A 20234-nucleotide genomic window follows, 5' to 3' on the forward strand; every position below is an offset into this window, starting at 1 on the left:
GTTCTCAAACGCACACCATAGACCGTTCTCCACCGCCCCACCCCGCATATAAACTAAAAATGCAGTGTGCTCTCCACGGTTGGAAGCTGACGATAAGTCAGTGCGTTCACAACATGTGCAGTGATAAACCCAGGGCCGGTTGTAGAAAATGCGTGGTTCAATTTGGGAGAGGGGTGGGGGAGTGGCCGAATGGTTAGCACGTGCACGCTGTATAATAAGGCCTGTCATTGAGTCAACTGGCGTGGTTTCGATTCCCCGGTTGTACGTGACAAGGAGTGGGGTTGCCTCTCCAACCTCGTGGGTTTTCTCCGGGTCATCCGATTTCCTGTCACTGTTAGAGACCCTACGCGCAAGCGAATTATTGAAATAAAATTAAACCCTATGTTAGTCCCGAAATGACCTAGTCTGAATGGAGTGGGCGTTAACCCCCTCTCTCTCTCTCTCTCTCTCTCTCTCTCTCTCTTTATGTGATGTTAACACCTACAAAATATTATCTCTGTAATTTGATAGTTGACCTTATTTCTAACCGGGTATATTTATACCATGTAATATATGTGAGTGAAGTTATTAGAGACTCTATGTATACGTGTGTTTCAATCTGCAGTCATCCATCATCATACACTCCAGTTGCACAATAACCTTCGGTAATGTAATCAACAATCACAAATAATCAGGGAATTAATGCGAGTGATACCATTGTGTCTTCATGTAATACATTGTATACAACCAGGATAATATATAAAACTTGATTTTATAACGTGGGGTGAGTTGAATAGTAGTAATATACATTAAATTATGTACCGAAAACTTTTGTTTATGTTAAGAGAAATGGCGGCCCATAAAGTCTGGGTTTTTTTATTCGGAGCATAAGTACGTAGTTATACATTAGTATTTGATATTGTGCCAAAACATGCTATCTCGAAAAATGTGCACACGCTGTGGTAAAATAAAATTCGTTATCGGTATTCATTTAAAGTGGGCCAGACCGGCTCAATAAGTAAAACGCTGACTCACTAGTTTAGTCTAGTTGTTCGGAACGAAAACAAGAGATCCGTGTAAACGTAAAGGACCTTGGAAGTTTGAATTCGAAGCCGGAATGACGGAAACGCGATGCCATAAATCTCCGTTCTACACCACTGACTAGGAGGAACCACGCCAGAAAATCCCAATCAACTTTCTCGACCAACACAGGAAATCGAATTCCGGACCTCAAAGTTAGCGAGTCCACGCTCTAACCACTGAGCCACCGTGGCTCCCAATTCCAAAGGGGACATTAAATATACGCCAATGTGTACACATAACCTCAGTTTTTCGTCCCATCTGAACTAATGACATGGAAAAATACTGGCAAATCACGAGGAACCTCCTCGTCCAACCACGAGACCGAATCCGGGGGTCTCCTAGTTACTTATTCAGAGCCTCTTCACTGAGCCACCGTGGCTCCTCGCCGTCAAGGGAACGGACCTGAAAGACGCATAGTATTGCTCTTTGAAGGTCACAATGTTAAACAGTATCAAAGATACGTATATGTGTTATTTTTGTAATGTGAAATATATTTAGCAGTTTCACGTTTTCTGCTACACATTCTATCCACATACTTTAAGATGGGCATTACACTCGGGAATCGTCCAAGATGACTGGTGATTGGAAAATGCAGTAGAGGTGAATCTACCAAGAAAAGTCTTCTTTAGGCATACGCTTTAAAGCTCTAATTTCTTTTAATTATTTGCAAAGCTATACCCTCGCTTTATATTGTATTTGGTAAGATAACAGGGGTGTTTATATAAATCTACGCTTCGTGATTTTACATTAAATATGACAGAAGGTCGAGGACATAGTTTATGCAAAATTAAGAGTTAAAAATAAACTCATTTATGGAATATTACACCAATACAGTACGAAAGACTTTCATATAAAACGTATAGGGGCGGGTTGATAAAGACCATGATATTACGATGTTTTGATACAAAAACTGATAGCGTTTGAACTTACTGTTATTTCCGATCTCAGTGCGTGAATACTACTCGTATCCTGCAATAATAAATTTGAAATATCACCGTTACACCAACGATAATAGACGTCCCATTTTGTCACTCAAAGTCACATATTGTCTTTATTTTCAACAGAAAGTATAAGAAATCTTATCTACAGTTTACAACAGAAAGTAGGGAACCTTATCTACAGTCTACAATAGAAAGTAGGGAACAATAACTACAGTTTACAGAGAAAGTAGGGAACAAAAACCTTCTCTGTACTACAACAGAAAGCAGGGAACCTTCTGTACAGTCTACACCAAAAAGCAGGGAGCCCTAACTACAGTTTACAACAGAAAGTAGGGAACTCTAACTACATTTTACGAGGTTTTGGGGAATCTTTAATTGTGCACTCCTTGTGTTAAATCCACATTGAACTATGTTTGTTGTCGTGACCCTTGTCCATAGGTCTGTTGATCCGATCTCATTGCTTATTCTCATGATACAATGTTATAAAAATGAAATGGGGTTTAACGTCCTACGGTTCTGTTCTGACTGAGCTAAAGAAGACGGGAGAGAGAGAGAGAGAGAGAGAGAGAGAGAGATATGGGGTTTAACGTCCACTCGACACAAAATAGGTCATTTCGGGACTAACATAGGGTTCAATTTATTTCCATAATTCGCATGCGCGTAGGGGTCTTTAGCAGTGGGAGGAAACCGGAGGGCCCGGAGAAAACCCACGAGGTTGAACAGGCGACCCTACTCCTTGTCACGTACAATCGGTAAAGAAGACGGGCATACGTGGTATAAGGTAAACGTTTAACCATCCACAGTGAAATAGGTTTTTATGTTGTCGTGCTCTGTTGATTCGATTTCATCGCTTACTCTCACAATACAATGTTATAAGAGTTTTATGTATTTATATCACATGACCGGTATTAAGTTAAGGCCAGTGTGTTCAGTTTCCATTAAAACAGCTAGAATGAAACATTTGATCACCACATTTTGTTAAATGAAATGAAATGGTGTTTAACGTCCCTCTTTTCTAGGTCAATCGATTATTGTAGACGGGCCAAATTTTAAAACAAACGCCCAATATTGTACCAATTTCTAGTGTAGATCAGTTGGGTAAACTTGGCAATATTTCTCTTGTTCTTCTTGTTCTCGGTTGACATGAAACTTGACATGCGTTTTCTTTGGACAATATCGACATCAATTGACGGACATTTCGATCTCCGGCTGTGATGACACCATGTATAAATCATAATGGTCGGTTTCTGGTTCATTCATAGTACGTTCAAGACTGTATTTATCTCTCACGCAAATGATAGATGTAGAATATTGGTATAATATAACATTTACACGAATATTAACAATAGTACTTTCTATTTTCAGAACGATAGATTTGAAGATGGCGTTTGGATCATTGCTCCTAGTAGTAAATGTGGTAATCTTGGCCGTCTACATCCAACAAAAGTTCTTTAGTGGGGATAAACTTGAATCTCACCTGGCGAAGGACATCGACACAACATATGATTATATTATAGGTAAAACATATCTTTTTATGTACTACGCAAGGTAAATATAACAGGTGTTGACCAATTTGGTCTGGGTACAAACATCAATGCCATCTAAGTAAAACTAATTCACTTTTTTGTTGTGGTTATATATTCGAATTTGAAGTTAAGTTCTATCCAAAAATGCTATTTATCACCGTCTCCAAGATGATACAATTTGTGATTGGTCAGTTTAAGAAGAAAATTTTCCGTGTGCTTTAAATCTAATCTTTTGTTGAATAATATTTCTTAAATATGTCTTTTTTAGTGGGGGCTGGGTCTGCAGGATCTGTATTAGCCAATCGACTGTCTAAAGATTCTAGTCTGAGAGTCCTGGTACTGGAAGCAGGAACCGACGATCAACAACCGTCCTCCATAGTTTTAAAAGTCCCTATGATGTGTGGATTGGCTCAAAGGACAGAATACGATTGGAAGTATTATTCGGTGCCTCAAAAGAATTGCTGCAAGGGTTTAAAGGGACAGGTATAGCTTTGGTGGTGTGTCTGTTTTGAAAATTCCTTCCCATAATATACTGAAACACAATGAAATCTCATCACTTTTTATAAATGGGGCCTAAATAATCTCCCCATTGTTTATTGTGTTATGTATCATGTAAGTTTTGCTTAGTTGGGTACGGTAACATCTTCCGTATCGTGACTGGTTGTCACACAAAGTAGGCCTTTAAATCCCATTTCATTTTATTTCATTTTGCTAAAAAAAAGGACACCAATTCTTAACTAGCTTTCGTGTATTTTTTGTGATTTACCACCAAAGGTCCACTAAACGCATCACACTTTCGGACTATTATGGGTTCTGCAGTATTTGTATTTCTTGACATAATATATTTGTGGAGGTCCAATGTTCCATCGCGGTGTTCGTCGAGACAGTGGATCGTTATTTTTCAGTCTTTTTTTCCCTTGTATGTGGTGCGTCTAATTGTTCTGGTGGAACTAAAAGACGATGTCCCATGTACACCTTTCTTGTGTACGTAAAAGAACACTTGCCTTGGGATTCAACGAAGAATAAGTCGTGGGGCTGCTGTCTAGACAAAATTTCCATCGAAGTACACTGCTTGGCGTATGCTTTTATTAGCCTAGTTGGTGCAGAACAGTAGGGCGTAAAAACCCATTTCGTTTCATTTCAGAGAATGTTTATGCCCCGAGGTAAAGTTTTAGGTGGATCCAGTCAAATAAACTATAACATTTATGTCCGAGGTCATAGAAAGGATTATGATGGCTGGTCTGAAGCTGGCTGCGATGGTTGGAGCTATTCTGAAGTTTTGCCATATTTTATTAGATCAGAAAATATTCAACCATTCAAAAATATGGAAACAGGTATAATGTATCCTACCTATCACATCCTATGCCATTTATATAACAAGGTAGTATGAAATGGTACTTTGGTAATTTTGCGAACAGTAAGCTAAACAGTGCTTGAAGAAGACTAGAGCTAGTTCCCCTTTAGCTGTTATATAAGAATGATAACCCTAACCTAGTTATATATACTTGTCTGCGATATTACTCAAGGTGGAAGCGGACGTTAGCTCCTTTAAGGAAGGAACGAACGAACTTAGTTATGTACTTAAAACTGGTTATCATGATAAACGGGTTCAGCGATTGTCTTCATTAACCTAAATAACAAATACGACTTCAATATAATATTTAATATAGGATAGAGTAGTTATGTAAGCTGTTTATAATGATAAACACGGACTATGATTGTCTTCATTAACCTAATTAGCAAATTAATACGTTAATATCAAAATTATTTTTTAAAATGATAAGGGATTGGTTCAAAGTCGCATATCATCATTTGAGAGCTTTTCAAAGTTGTGAAATATGAATCTCTTAAACATAGAGAAAAATGGGTTTTAACGTCCATACGACACAAAATAGGTCATTTTGGAACTAACATATGGATCAATTTTATTTCAATAATTCGCTTGCGCGTAGGGATCTTTAGCAGTGGGAGAAAATCGGAGGACCGGGAGAAAGCCCCGAGGTTTGACAGATGTCCCCACTCCTTGCCCCGTACAACCGGGAATCAAAACCACACCAGTTGACTCAATGACAGACCTTATGATACAGTGCACACTGGCTAACCATTCGGTTATCCCCCCCCCCCCAATAATCGCTTAAAGGAATAGCAGTTAAAAAATGTTCAGTTCCATACAGTATGTACACAAATATGTTTAATTTGTTAATAATCAATATGGTTTAAACAAGTCAGGGCCACATAAAATCATCGCTAAAATATTTGATGAACTCCTTTTTTTTATCCGATTGAATCTAAACCTGACGTTTATCTACCGCAGAAAGTTTGATTTTGTTTTCTTCATTAAACGTTTATGTTAAAGGTGTTGAGTACATTTAGCATGGTTTATCATCTCACAAAAAATCAAAATAATCAACAAAATATAAATATGTCAGTTGTCATTGTTCTACAGGATCAATTTGTTCTTCTTATAGAATATCGTGGTACAAATGGTCCACTTCGTGTGTCTGAATCTCAAAAAAAAAATCAACTTGTTCTCAAAATCAAAGAGGAGTAGCCACTATAACTCCATATATGGGGCGATATAATGAAAGAAATTATAATTACGTCATTTTTCATTCTTGTACAGAACCAATCTATTCTCCTTGTAGAATATCATGGTACAAATGGTTCGCTTGGCGTTTCTGAATCTCAAGTGACAGATTTTCCCAGTTTTATGATAGAAGCTGGTAAAGAACTGGGGTATGGAACTGGTGATTATAATGGTAGGGAACAAAAAGGTATGTTAATTACAATTACAATGGGTGGAATATTTCAAAAATACCCAGGATGGAATATTCCAAAAATACCATGGATAGAATATTCCAAAAATACCCAGGATGGAATATCCCAAAAATACCCTGGATGGAATATTCCAAAAATACCCAGGATGGAATATTCCAAAAATAGCAGAGGATGGAATATTCCAAAAATAGCATGGATGGAATATTCCAAAAATGCCATGGATCGAATATACCAAGAATATAATTTTGTAGAATATACCACAAATATCACGGATGGAATATTACCATTAGGTTGACTATAACTTCAATGTGACGTCAGATGGAATATCCCACAAATAACATCAAATGGAATAAACCTAAAGGTGGACTATACCATAAATATACTGTAGTACCATAAATACCATCAATAAATACTGAGAAATGAACCATAAATACTAGAATAAGTTTTCTGTCATTCTATATATTTTTTTTAGTATCGAGACTAACTTAAAATTTTATATGCAGGATTTTTTGCTTCACAAACTACTATACAAGACGGTGAAAGATGTAGTACGGCTAAAGCCTTCTTATGGCCAGCTGTTACAAGTCGCAAAAATCTTCACGTTGTGACAAACGCACACGTTAAAAAGGTAAGTGTGGATTTGTTTATATTTGACAAATGTTGTAACGTATTTCCATTCCAACTGAATAACCTGTTAGACCTAGGACTGATTCTGTGTTCGCTTCCAATTCTACTTCAATGTTATAAAGGATGCGAGCACAGGTAATTTATTCATAATTAAAAATCCTTCTTTTCAGGTAGTTATACAGAATAAGAAAGCAGTTGGTGTAGAATTTTATCACAAAGGAACACTGAAGTCTGTTTCTGTAAATAAAGAGATTATTCTATCAGCTGGTGCTTTGTCTTCTCCACAGATTTTAATGCTGTCAGGGATTGGACCAAAAGAACACCTGAAAACACATAGGGTTAGTGGCTTTAGAGTCAATGTTTAGCGGGTGACATCATTTTCTTATTGGCCTTTGGGACCACGTGGCTAAGTGGGTAAGACGCTGGCTCGCTAGCCTGGAGGTCGGGTGTTCGATCCCTGCATTGGCCGAGAAAGTTCATTCAGTGACGCAGGACGGAGGGCCTGACAAGGAAAGCTGTCTAGTCGTTCGGATGGGACGAAAAACTGAGGTCCCGTGTACACATTGGCGTGCACGTAAAATATCCCTTGGCAGTTGGAATTCGATATAAGAGTAGGCCGTAGTGCCGCTGCCCGGGAAAAATTTCCCTCATAGCACACTGTATGGCGTATGCCCGTCTTCATTAGCCTAGGTTAGGAGCAGAACAGTAGGACGTTAAACCCCATTTCATTTCATTTCATTATTGGCCAAGCCCATGTAGAAGTACATTTTAGCAATAAAGATGCGCAATGTGTTCGACTGTCTTCAAAATTTGTGCATTGTAATGATGTTTTTCTTCATGGGTTTCAATCGACTTGGAACTTGGAATGTTTTTTGTTTGGTCAGCTTCGATGGGATTAACGGAATTTGGGTAGGACGCCACATTGCCAAGATGGCTGCGATGACGTCATGGTAGAGAGAGAAAAGCTAGTTCCTTATATGGTCAATTCACTACTGATTTAAAAAAACAAATTAAAATAAAATAAAGTATCGCCTTGTTACACAACAATTGTATGTATGGGTTTCCCAGATGAACGAAATTCGGTAAAAATAACGTGTTGTCAATTTCAGATACCAGTCGTAGCTGATTTACCAGTGGGTGATAATTTAGAAGATCATAGTAGTTTTATAACTTACTATAAAACAAAAGAACTCGTCTTTAATTCTCCTAACAAAACAGAATCTTTGTGGACGTTAGCCCAGTATTTAACAACAAAAACAGGTAATTGTACATAATTATTCCTACCCTAACTTAATTCTGTTCATTATGGCGACCATCCTTTATTTGATAATTTCCCGGCAGCCCAGACACTTGTCTCGGTGTTGACCGAAAAGGTTTCTCGTGATTTTCCAGCCCAGTTTGCCCATGTCAATGGTGCAGGATGGAAGATTGGAGGAACGTAGAGGTCCCATGTGCATACTTGATAGTTCGCCATGCGGGCAAAAATTCCTGCATAATTAATTAAACTTTAAACCTACTATTCGTCGAGTTCGGTGGGGGTGGAAGGGTGGGTATGGGGTGGATGACCGAATGGTTAGCGCGTGCACGCTGTATCATAAGGTTTGTCATTGAGTTCCCTGGCACATTACCCACAGAATGACGGCTCCTGCACAGAATTGGTTGGGTTTAATTTCAAGTAATTGACTGGGTTCAATTTCAAGTAATTGTCACTGGGTTCAATTTCAAGTAATTGTCACTGGGTTCAATTTCAAGTAATTGTCACTGGATTCAATTTCAGGTAATTGTCACAGGGCTCAATTCTAAGTAATTGTCACTGGTGAATTCAATTTCAAGTACTTGGCTGGATTCAGTAATTACGTGTCTCTGTGTTCAATTCAAGCAACTGGCTGGGCTTGAAGTGATTGATTGGGTTCCAATTGATGAATTGCATTATGTTTTATTCAGGTGTCTTGGCCGCACCTGGAGGTTTAGAATCGTTAGCTTTTATATCCACGGACCCAAAGACACCCGAATATCCTGACTTACAAATACAAGCCGTACATATGCTGACTACTGAAGAAACCTTACACAGCAATGGTGCAATAGACTTTAAGGTAAGAAATAAACTATGGGGGGACACTTAGCCCGGAAGGCACTCATTGTCGAATTGCAAATGTCTTTTAATTTACGACCTAGGTTTTTCGGCCATCCAAACGACTAGAAAATTTTCACCACTAGGTGTTTCATCTTACACTACTCGGTCAACAGATGGATCGAGTCCGGGCACCCTGCTAATTTAGAAAGGGGTGAAAAACACACATTTTATTTCATGAACATAAACACAACTTGGTTGACGACATTATAAGACTACAAGTAGGTTTCTGAAATCGGGGATAGTTACCTAATTTCTAAAAAGGAAAAAAAATATAAAACATGTTTTTCTTTTGCTGTATGCAGATCACATCTCCGGTGTAAACGATTTCACCTAATTTCTAAAAGCTAAAACGTTCTTTTTATTTTGTAGTATGCAGATCAAATCTCTGGCGTGGACGATATGAACGGTTTTTTGTTGTTATATGTTTTATTAAGACCAAAAAGTCATGGTACAGTTCGTCTAAATAGTACCGATGCCATGCAACATCCAATCATTGATCCAAGATATTTAGAAAACAAGGAAGATGTGGAGGGCTTGCTACGAGGTTTGTCAATTTTAATTATTTTCATTGATATTTTTATAGTTAAACATACATCATACAGGAGCTAAATCTGCCTATTGCAGGTCTTCCTTTGGGTTTACTAATTAGACATTTATTGACTTGAAAAGACCTTAATCAACTTTCGATGCCATCTTATATGTTGGATTTTCAATGGATATGAATCCGATTTGATGCTCAACACTCATTGATGATTAAATCCAAAATTGGATACTGGAGACAATTTTTTTATCGTACATATTTTAGCCCCAAAATTCAATCGTTCAGAGTTGATCAAATTGACTGAAATTTCCAGTATATTCCCTTTACATTATATAGCTTTTAACTATTATAACGAGAATTACCAGCTCCTTATCTAATCTTCCATAATTCTATTTTATTATTTACTTTATAAATAATCAGAAAAACTAATTATCAAGACCATTTGATGGATTGTTAATTCCTTTCTTTGCCAAAAGGAATATCAGTTCGGAAATGGTTCAGTTCAGTATTTACAATGGGACCTGGCCTTGCAAACATCTGTTTCTTTACAAATGTCCTTACCGGTGTTCCTTGTTATTGATCTCATTACAGGTGTTCGTTTTTATTGATCTCATGACAGGTTTTCGTTTTTACTTATCTCATTACTTACAGGTATTCGTTTTTCACAGAAACTGGCTAAAACCAAAACTTTCAAATCTCAGGGATCTGAAATGTTTCATAAACCATTTTCACCATGTTTAGAAAAATCTAAATTTGATAGTGATGAATATTGGCGATGTTATATAGGGTATTTTACCCTGGCTCTCTATCATCCTACTGGAACTTGTAAAATGGGACGTATAGAAGATCCAACCACAGTAGTGGATCCACAACTAAGGTAAGTACGTTTGCTATGATGTTTCAGGCAATGAACTCTAGATCATGCTATAATCCCGGCGTGGCCCCTCAACTAAGCGGTGGATACACTAGCCGATTCAATCGGCGCCGCATTGCTATCGAATGCATTTGGCCAAATGTGTGAACACACCAGACGAACCCTTCGCCCGATTCACCAGTTGATTGCATCTCCTTTCACAGTGACCGTGTCTTCAAACATTCAAGTGACTTCTTGATATCAGTTGTGATTGGCTAATGATTTCTACAATCGGGCGAATGCTTCGGTGAAGCGGGCACACTAGACGAATATAATTCGGCCGAATGACGATTTCTCAAGACCGGTTCACACTATTTGCTTCTTTGTATTCAGTTTTGTTTTGTTTTTTATGACGGATGGAACATGTTCCCTCAATGTATTCAATATACCTCGATTCCATTGAATACTGAAACGTTTCTTGATTGATTTAGGTTTAGACTACTTTTTATACATTTCACCGATGTGGTTACTTAATTGCATAGTTGAAGTTTTCCACAATATGCTTACATTCGCATTTCTTGTAGCATATAGCAGATCATGACTCACGCTGACATTACACAATGGTTCCATTGGGTTGTATTCCTGTTTGTTTTCAAATATGAGTGAAGTCTGTGTCACTACAGGCCCGGGACTGTACAGCGCAGTGGACGCTTACGGCTAGCCCCCAGATCCATTCACGTTTTTTAAATTGTTTGTTTATTTGTGTTTTTCTGAGTATGATGTCTTGTCCATGTATTTATTTTGAGTAAATTATATGTGCCCCGGATCCATTCACTTTTTTGGGGGAATTATTTGTTTTTCTGAGTATGATATCTTGTCCATGTATTTGTGTTTGTGTAAATTATGTGTGGTGCAGTCCTCCTGTACTTACTATTAGGTAGCTCCTGATCCGTCGTTGGGATGAAGATGGTTGTTAACACGTAAATGGACCCTTGACAGTTGCAATTTGACGAAGAGTGGGCGGAAACGCCGCTGTCAAAATACCCATCCGGTCATTAAACCACAATGCATTTCATTAGTCTGTGCTAACTCTTCAATGACTGAACACCTAACAAGTCATCCTTGCTCAACCCACATTTTAAAATGACCCGATGTGTATTTATTTTAAATAGTATTTTATTTATTACAGAGTGAAAGGCATCCATGGACTACGAGTAGCTGATGCTTCTATCATGCCATCCATAGTATCTGGCAACACTAACGCACCGTGTATAATGATAGGTGAAAAAGCCGCGGATATGATTCTAGGTATAAAACCACCAACACCTCTATCAGATATGTAGCTGTATATACCATAACTATCAGATTGTTGAACTGATCTGTCAGTATTAAACCGTTATAGTTAAACGTTAATAACTAACAAAGTGTTAAACAAAGGTTGTGAACCGTTATAATTATCAAATTGTTAAACCAGTATAACTACCAGCGTGCTAAACCGTTATAACTACCCGAGGGCTAAACCAGTATAACTACCATAGTGCTAAACCAGTATAACTACCATAGTGCTAAACCGTTATAACTACCCGGGTGCTAAACCAGTATAACTATCAGCCTGCTAAACCAGTATAACTACCAGAGTGCTAAACCTTTATAACTACCATAGTGCTAAACCGTTATAACTACCCGGGTGCTAAACCATTATATAACTACCAGAGTGCTAAACCATTATAACTATCAAAGTTTTAAACCTTTATAGCAATCATAGTGTTAAACCGTTAAACTATCAAAATAAACTGTTTTTACTATCAAAGTGTTAAACCTTTATAGCAATCAGAGTGTTAAACCGTTAAACTATCAAAATAAACTGTTTAAACGATTATAACTATCATAGTTAACTTTTTAAACAGTTATAACTAACATGGGAAAATGTTCAAACGGGTAAAACTAACAGGGCAAACTGTTTAAACGTTTATAGATATTATAGCAAAATGTTTAATATTATATACTAGCCGTGTTACCCAGCGTACACGGGTAGAGATCATCTTTATTTTTGCTAAATCCATAATAATATAATAATCATTAAATATGTGTTATGTAAAAGCTAAATCTGCATATTGCATGTTTTTATTTTGGCTTAAACTCCATAAAGTCTGTCATTGAGTCAACTGGCGTGGTTTCGAATCCCCGGTTGTACGTGGCAAGGGGTAGGGTCGCCTGTCTAAGCTCGTGGGTTTTCTCCGGGTCCTCTGGTTTCCTCCCACTGCTAAAGACCCCTACGCGCAAGCGAATTATTGAAATAAAATTAAACCATATGTTAGTCCCGAAATGACCTAGTTTGTGTCGAGTGGACGTTAAACCCCATTTCTCTCTCTCTCTCTGTTATATAAACTATTATTGAACCATGAATTCACATGACCCGCCTTTAATTGATTCTCTAGAAACTCGGTTGACCGAGAGGTAAACGGATTGCAACACGATCGTAATTTAATCATTTCAGTTTAAACAAATCGTGAATTAAGGCTGAGACTCGATTAACAAGAACCGTTGCTACGATACTAAACAATCTATGCCACATCTTGTCAAAACTTCAAACACGTGTTATAAAATCGTTTAGAACAAAGTTATGTGAATGAAAATTTCAAAATATTCTTTTTGCATTATTTTTTTTAGAACTATTATAGTCAGCTCTTTATCTGCATCTTACATAATGCATATTTAGTTGTAAACTTCATCAATATATACTCTACTAAATACAAACTGAATAAAACCATTAAATTCCTTGTAAATTTCAAATTAATTCGTCCAACTCTTTGCTTTCCTACAGCGAACTCACAAACAAAAAAACAAGCAAACAAACTTTCTCGTTTAGATATATATATATGTAGATCCAAAGGTTAGCATTGACGAGGTTATGCCTGGTCTAATCGGGTCTATGTGTATAGATTTATGGTTGAATAACTGTGATTTATTTATATATATAACGACCTATCAATGTCTACATATCCCCAATAATATTACATTTAATCAATCGTATTATATACGCCCTGATAATAATGTCATTCAGAACTGAAAATAATAATATGAGATGTGACGGACCTTGAATAAATACAAATTGACATGGACTTAACGATACTTTAGAATCAATGGCGGAAAACAACATTTTAAAGTAACACTAGGCAAACCTAGGAAGCCATGTTTACAGATCGGCATTACATAAAACTGCAAAATCTCTTTTGGGAACCCTTAGAGTTGCATTTTTCAAGAGCACAATCTGTCTAATGGAGATCCTTCGTTTGGCCTCAAATGTTATATAAATCATTAATTAGACATTTATTGACATGCCAGGCCCATAATCAACTATCTAGAACTTTGAATGGTTTTGATTTTCAACAAATTGTCAGTTAATGATTTAATTTTAAAATGGATAATCAGACTTGGTTTATTATATTGTCAATCAAGACTACACCGTTCTGCAAAAGACGATAACTCCGCTCAGATTGAAGCAATTTCGCTGAAATTGTCAAGATATTCACTTATCATTATCTACTTTTTAACTATTAAAGCGAGAACTGTAAGCTCTTTATCATTTTGAATCTTTCAATTCGAAATATCCATTCCTAGCATTGTGTCCTAAAATCAGGTTTATGCAATCTAGAATTTTAAAAAAAGAGGTTATGTTTCACAAATACATAAAAAAATAATAACCGCCACGGGGTTACTCTTAAAGGAGGCAAATCGCTAATATTTGGGGCCTAAAAATTGGCACAAATGGGTCGCAACGTATATAATAATGTAATATGGATGTAAATAAACTGATTTACATTCAGTCGTTTCCGTTTTTACTCTAATTTCAAAGCAGTTCTGTTCGGCGAAATATGCCAGAAGTTTCAATCGAATGGCAATCTCTAGCGTCTGATTATTCCAGTCTACACCAATAGTATTTATTGCGCATGCTCTCCATATAAGAATATGAAGTCACCGTTTGACATGACTTGTGGAATATGTCTAAACTCGTTCTTCGAGTCGCTTGTTACAAATTGTGCTGAAACGCATTATGGTACACGATTCGTGTACCAATCGTAAAATGTTTATTTTGTCTTAAATATTGGATATCAGATACCCATCTTTTCCCGGTAAGATCACAACACCAATGTTGATTAAAATTGACAACTAATTCGTGTTTTCAATGTCGAAGGTTTTGGGTGATATTGAGTTAGAGACTTAGATACTTTAACATACTATTTACACGTAATGTTGAAGTCTTAATTGAAAGGTTTAACAAAAATGTTCGTGTCGGTGAAGAAACTTTAAACTATCCAAGGGGCATAATTCCAGCTTTTAACACCACGTACGACCGAGAAAGTCTAAAAGTTAAAGCCCACTACAGATTTCGTCAAGGTTGCGAGATGTAAATAGGGTTAGGGCACGTGTTTTTTGACGAGATTGTAGGTTAGGGTTATCGGGAGGTGAGGGTTCTTTACGGGTTAGGAATAGATCTAGGGCGCTAGCCCTAATTATATCTCGTGACCTTTGACCAAATCTGCAGTGGGTCTTAACGTTTATAACTAATCCGTACGACCGTACAGTGAAGTAATCTTCTCTCCCCAATGAATTCAGTGATAAAGCCTTATCCTGTAACATTTTTGTAACATTCTTAAAAATAGCAAGGTGTACTATCGCATTGCATTTCCGTTAACTACCTATAATTTACTGTTGTTTATCGCTAGGACAAACTAGGTCATTTCGGCATTTGCTTCAATTTTATTTCGATAATTCGCTTGAGCGTTCGGCTCTTCAGTGGGAGGAAATCGGAGAAAACCCACGTCATTGAACAGGCGACCCGGTCTACTCTTTGTCACGCACGTACAAACGGGGGTCGAAAACACGCAACTTGACCCAATGGTAGACCTTATGTTCTCAAGCGAACACGTTGCCCCCCGCCCCCCGCCCCCCTCCCCCGCATTTAAACTAAAATTGTATGCATGTACAGTGATAAACCCAGGGCCGAGTGTAGAAAATGTGGGTGGATCCCAATTTGGCAGGTCCGAAGTTACAAGATACGAATACATTGCAGGATATGAATAACTTTAAATAGGCCTGTATTCATTCATATTTAAGGCCAACTGTGCTTTCCTTCACAATTAGTAATTGATTAATACACGTATACAATTAAAGAATTAATGGGAGTTTTACTGTTCGTTAGCTGTGGGCCCCTTTCTAGTTGTCAAATGTGCCAAGAACCGGCCCTGGATAAACCTGAATTGTACAGGCATTATCCTGACTTTGTCTTGTAACGAATACTATCTACTAAAATATTTGTTCGCTTTTTAACTTAATAAATAATTATGATAATTAAGAGTAATATTCATTTTCTTGTACAATTGGGAGATCCACACATCTTCAAAGACTTAAGATACATTATGTAAGATGGTTAGTGATAAATGATAAGGTCAGCTCAATCTTTCGTCATAGGTCACCAGATGTAAGCATGGTTAGCGCTAACCCCAACCCTAACCCGAACCTTGGACCTAGCCCTAATGCTTACCCTAACCCTTACCAACAATCTCGCCAACAATCACGTACCCTAACCTTATTTACATCTTCGCGGCCTTCACGAAAATTGAGCTAGCCTTAACAAATAGATTTAGCCAGGTAAGATTTAAATAAACAGCTGGCCGTTCTTGCTATAATACGCTCGCAGTTCAAAAATAGATAGTGCAATCTTCAAATTATCGCTATTTGTAGTTTTGACAAAATGTGTGTATTGATTGTGTATCATCATAACCACGCTACTGGTATATTCGAGGCTTAGCCTCCCTTCCCCATTTTCAAATTAAATTATTAAATGGCCGAACCGTTTATCTAGTTAAAATCTCGAGTTTTCGATGACATCGAGAGTTGATTATAAATGTCTAATCAATAATACCACTTATCACGCCTAAAGAAAGACCTGCAATAGGCAAAATTAACTCTTGGATAATGTATCTTTAAGTGATGAAAGGTAACCATATTCATATTGTACACTTGCATGCATGGTTGGTTATAATAAAGGCTTGTGTAAGAGTATATTTATCTTATGTTATATTACGCATTATCCCGTATATTATATTTCACGTACTTGGTTCTGTATTAAGTGTCCAAACTGCATATTACATACATGGTCCTGTATTAAGCGTTCGTATAATATCTGCATCCAAGATCTAGGATTTTCAACATATTTTTAGATAGTTTATAAGTGTATTTTACCTGTTCACCGTCATTCGACCATAAAGTGATAAATGATATTTAGTTTAATCATCCGTATCTATAAAAATCCCTAATAATAAAATAAAAGGTCTTACCTTATTCTAGTAGACGTCGATGCATCTCCTTTAACTACCTGGAATTTACTGTTGTTTAATCCCTCGGTCAGTCATGTGGAACTATTCAAGGTGTGTTATTGTAACTTCTTACAATACAGATAGTGTAATTAACAGGTATATACACATCTACCTGACCAAGTACGTTCTATACATTCGCTTGAACTAAATATAACCGATGCACATAATCTGATAGATTTCATTTTAATGAACAAAAACACATATACTCCTAAGGCCTTGAGACATAACACCCTAATGAACTAGGCGTGTCGGGACTTCTTTCTTAAAACCAATGAAACGATATCGACGAAACATTGTCTGGAAAATTCCCTTTTAACGAATGAAACACAAGATCTTTAGATATGACAGTCGTAATTAGCTGGGCGTGTCGGGGTCTCTTTCTTAAAGCATAGTATCTCGGATATTCGCTTTCATTGAATTAAACACACATAGCTTGCTTCTAAGCAATAATATATACACGGTTTTGTTTCACGTTTTTGTCAAGTCGTAATTTAGTAATATATGTACCTGAACCAGGTGGGTAGTAAATACAGTGTTTTTAATGTATTGATTATTAAACATTTAAAACCTATTATCTGGAAATATTTCCCACAATGACGCTAACAACATATCCCTTTTACATGACTCGGAATGTAGTCCGAGTTAGTCGCATTAGAAACAGCACTTAAAATGATTCTTCTAACTTCCCCATACAGTGGTATGTATCCTGCTTTAATCGCGGGTGGTGGTGGGGGTCAATGTAAATTATGTCACGGTGATCTGTATCCTGGTTTGCTCGGTCGAATTTATGTGATTGTGTTACAATAATCTGCATCCGATTATAGACGGGTGTTTACAGGTTATTCCCCCCAAAAAAACAAGATTCTTTACTTCTGTTATTGTTCGTAAGCTGGCTTGTGACTTCTCATCTTATATCTGTAAATTCAGAAAGAAGTATATTAAAACCCAAAAGACTGGACTATGTAATGAGTGGACGATCTTCACAATTTAAGCACAATTCATATTTATAAATGGGCATTAGCCGAGAATGGGATAAGATAAGTTCCCACTGGCAAGTCAACTCTTTGCTGTATTCTCTGGTCCCAAATCGCAAGCATGAGGCTGTAGATAAGAAAATGCATGCTTTGGAATACAATCTTGTCGAAAGTAACCGTTTCAGTATTCCGACGTTTGATATTCCAGTTAGCCTCTTGTGAGTAAATGGCCATCAAATTCCGGCTTTATCCAAATGCACCACTGGAGACGTTATCAACAAACCAATTCAAATATAAAGTAGAATAGTGAATCGGTACTATAGATTTAACACAATAAGTATTATGAATTTTTCAAATGTGTCCAAAATGGGTTTGTTTTCTTTTTTGTCAATAATTAAAACAAAAACCTGTTAATATCAGCGTAATCGCAAAGTGTTGGGTTTGGCACTAAGATCCTTTGTTATAGTTCCAACCAAAGGTTTAGTTTCACAAGTACTAGAGGATAATGGTGGATAGAGTGATGGTTTGGAAGACTTTGGTTTAATAATTTCGGTGTTAAATACATATTCTACGAGAGAACGGAGAGCCAAATAGATACAGAACTCGAATTTCACTGTGGGGGATCACGTGGCTAAGTGGGTAAAACGCTGGCTCGCTAGCCTGGAGGTCGGGTGTTCGATCCTTCCATTGGCCGAGAAAGTTCATTCAGATTTCCCGGCGTGGTTTCCCCTTGTCAGTGATGCAGGATGGAGGGCCTGAAAAGGACAGCTGTCTAGTCGTTCGGATGGGACGAAAAACCGAGGTCCCGTGTACACATTGGCGTGCACGTAAAAGATCCCTTTGCAGTTGGAATTCGATATAAGAGTAGGCCGTAGCGCCGCTGCCCGGGCACAATTTCCCTCATAGCACACTGTGTGGCGTATGCCCGTCTTCATTAGCCCAGGTTAGGAGCAGAATAGTAGGACGTTAAACTCCATTCCCTTTCATTCATTTCGAATTAACTGCACGAGGATCTACGGAACTAAGCCAAACCGAGTACCAGGTCCACTTCCGATATAAGGTTACTTGGTGTATATCATAACATGCTAAATATTATAAAATATTTATATTGAATACAATTAAATATCAGGACTTTATGTTTTTATGTTATTCCGTACTACCATATTATAATATATTTATATCGAAAAACAATTAAATATCAAGACTTTATTGTTATATTTAATTCCGTACTGCCATTGATGCATGACCCGGTGGTGCTATCATTAAAATGCGTCAATGACAGATTATAATTATTATCTTATAATAATGAGTTAAAGAGTCACCCAATTCTGTAATAATAACAAATCGATTTCAGTTGAGAGAGAGAGAGAGAGAGAGAGAGAGAGAGAGAGGGAGAGAGAGAAATGGGGTTTAACGTCCACTTGACACAAACTAGGTCATTTCGGGACTAACATATGTTTTTTAATTTTATTTCAATAATTCGCTTGCGCGTAGGGGTCTTTAGCAGTGGGAGGAAACCGGAGGACCCAGAGAAAACCCACGAGGTTGGACAGGCGACCCTACTCCTTGTCACGTACAACCGGGGATTTGAAACCACGCCATAAAATATGATTCTATTGTCTCTCCTCATCTGTTATAAAAAGGTCCTTATTATTCTCAAAATAAAATGAAATGAAATGAAATGGGATTTCACGTCCTCTATGGCCTAATCTTATATCGAATTCCAACTGCCAAGTGATCTTTTACGTGCATGCCAATGTATACACGGGGCCTCCGTTTTTGGTCCCATTCGAACGACTAGACAGCTGTCCTTGTTAGGCCCTTAGTCCCGCGCTACTGACAAGGGGTGAACCACGTCGGAAAATCACGATGAACATTCCCAGCCAAGGCAGGGATCGAGCACGCGACCTCCAGGCTAGCGAGCCAGCGTCTTACCCACTTAGCCACAGTGCCTCCATTCTCCAAATAGCCAACGTTTACCAGAGTGCCTATTATGGCCTAATCTTATATCGAATTCCAACTGCCAAGTGATCTTTTACGTGCATGCCAATGTATACACGGGGCCTCCGTTTTTGGTCCCATTCGAACGACTAGACAGCTGTCCTTGTTAGGCCCTCAGTCCCGCGCTACTGACAAGGGGTGAACCACGTCGGAAAATCACGATGAACATTCCCAGCCAAGGCAGGGATCGAGCACGCGACCTCCAGGCTAGCGAGCCAGCGTCTTACCCACTTAGCCACAGTGCCTCCATTCTCCAAATAGCCAACGTTTACCAGAGTGCCTATTAGATAGACTTATATTCAGTTGGGTGTACCTTAGTCACTGGAAGTTAAGTTATGAATTACATGTACATGTATATAAGTTTATAATAATTGGATAGTTCCGCGTGGTTCCCATTCTTCATAGCGTTGGGTTTTT

At 37.7% G+C, this 20234-nt stretch overlaps 1 protein-coding gene across 2 annotated transcripts; it reads left to right on the top strand.

The window, feature by feature from the left end:
* The first annotated feature begins 587 nt into the window (after positions 1 to 587).
* Positions 588 to 15427, top strand: LOC126825627 (L-sorbose 1-dehydrogenase). 2 transcript variants are annotated; one of them, XM_050555340.2, is made up of 13 exons: positions 588 to 763; positions 2127 to 2332; positions 3369 to 3520; positions 3798 to 4012; positions 4674 to 4863; positions 6175 to 6303; positions 6811 to 6935; positions 7105 to 7272; positions 8044 to 8194; positions 8879 to 9027; positions 9438 to 9612; positions 10261 to 10486; positions 11652 to 15427. In XM_050555340.2, the coding sequence occupies exons 3-13, from the start codon at positions 3385 to 3387 to the stop codon at positions 11803 to 11805; spliced, it is 1818 nt and encodes a 605-aa protein (XP_050411297.1). In that variant the 5' UTR covers positions 588 to 763; positions 2127 to 2332; positions 3369 to 3384; the 3' UTR covers positions 11806 to 15427. The 2 variants fall into 2 exon arrangements, with proteins under 2 accessions (XP_050411297.1, XP_055957859.1); XM_056101884.1 differs by lacking the exon at positions 2127 to 2332.
* The last annotated feature ends 4807 nt before the right edge of the window (positions 15428 to 20234 follow it).

Source organism: Patella vulgata, chromosome 6, assembly GCF_932274485.2.
Source record: "Patella vulgata chromosome 6, xgPatVulg1.2, whole genome shotgun sequence".
Lineage (NCBI taxonomy): Eukaryota > Metazoa > Mollusca > Gastropoda > Patellidae > Patella > Patella vulgata.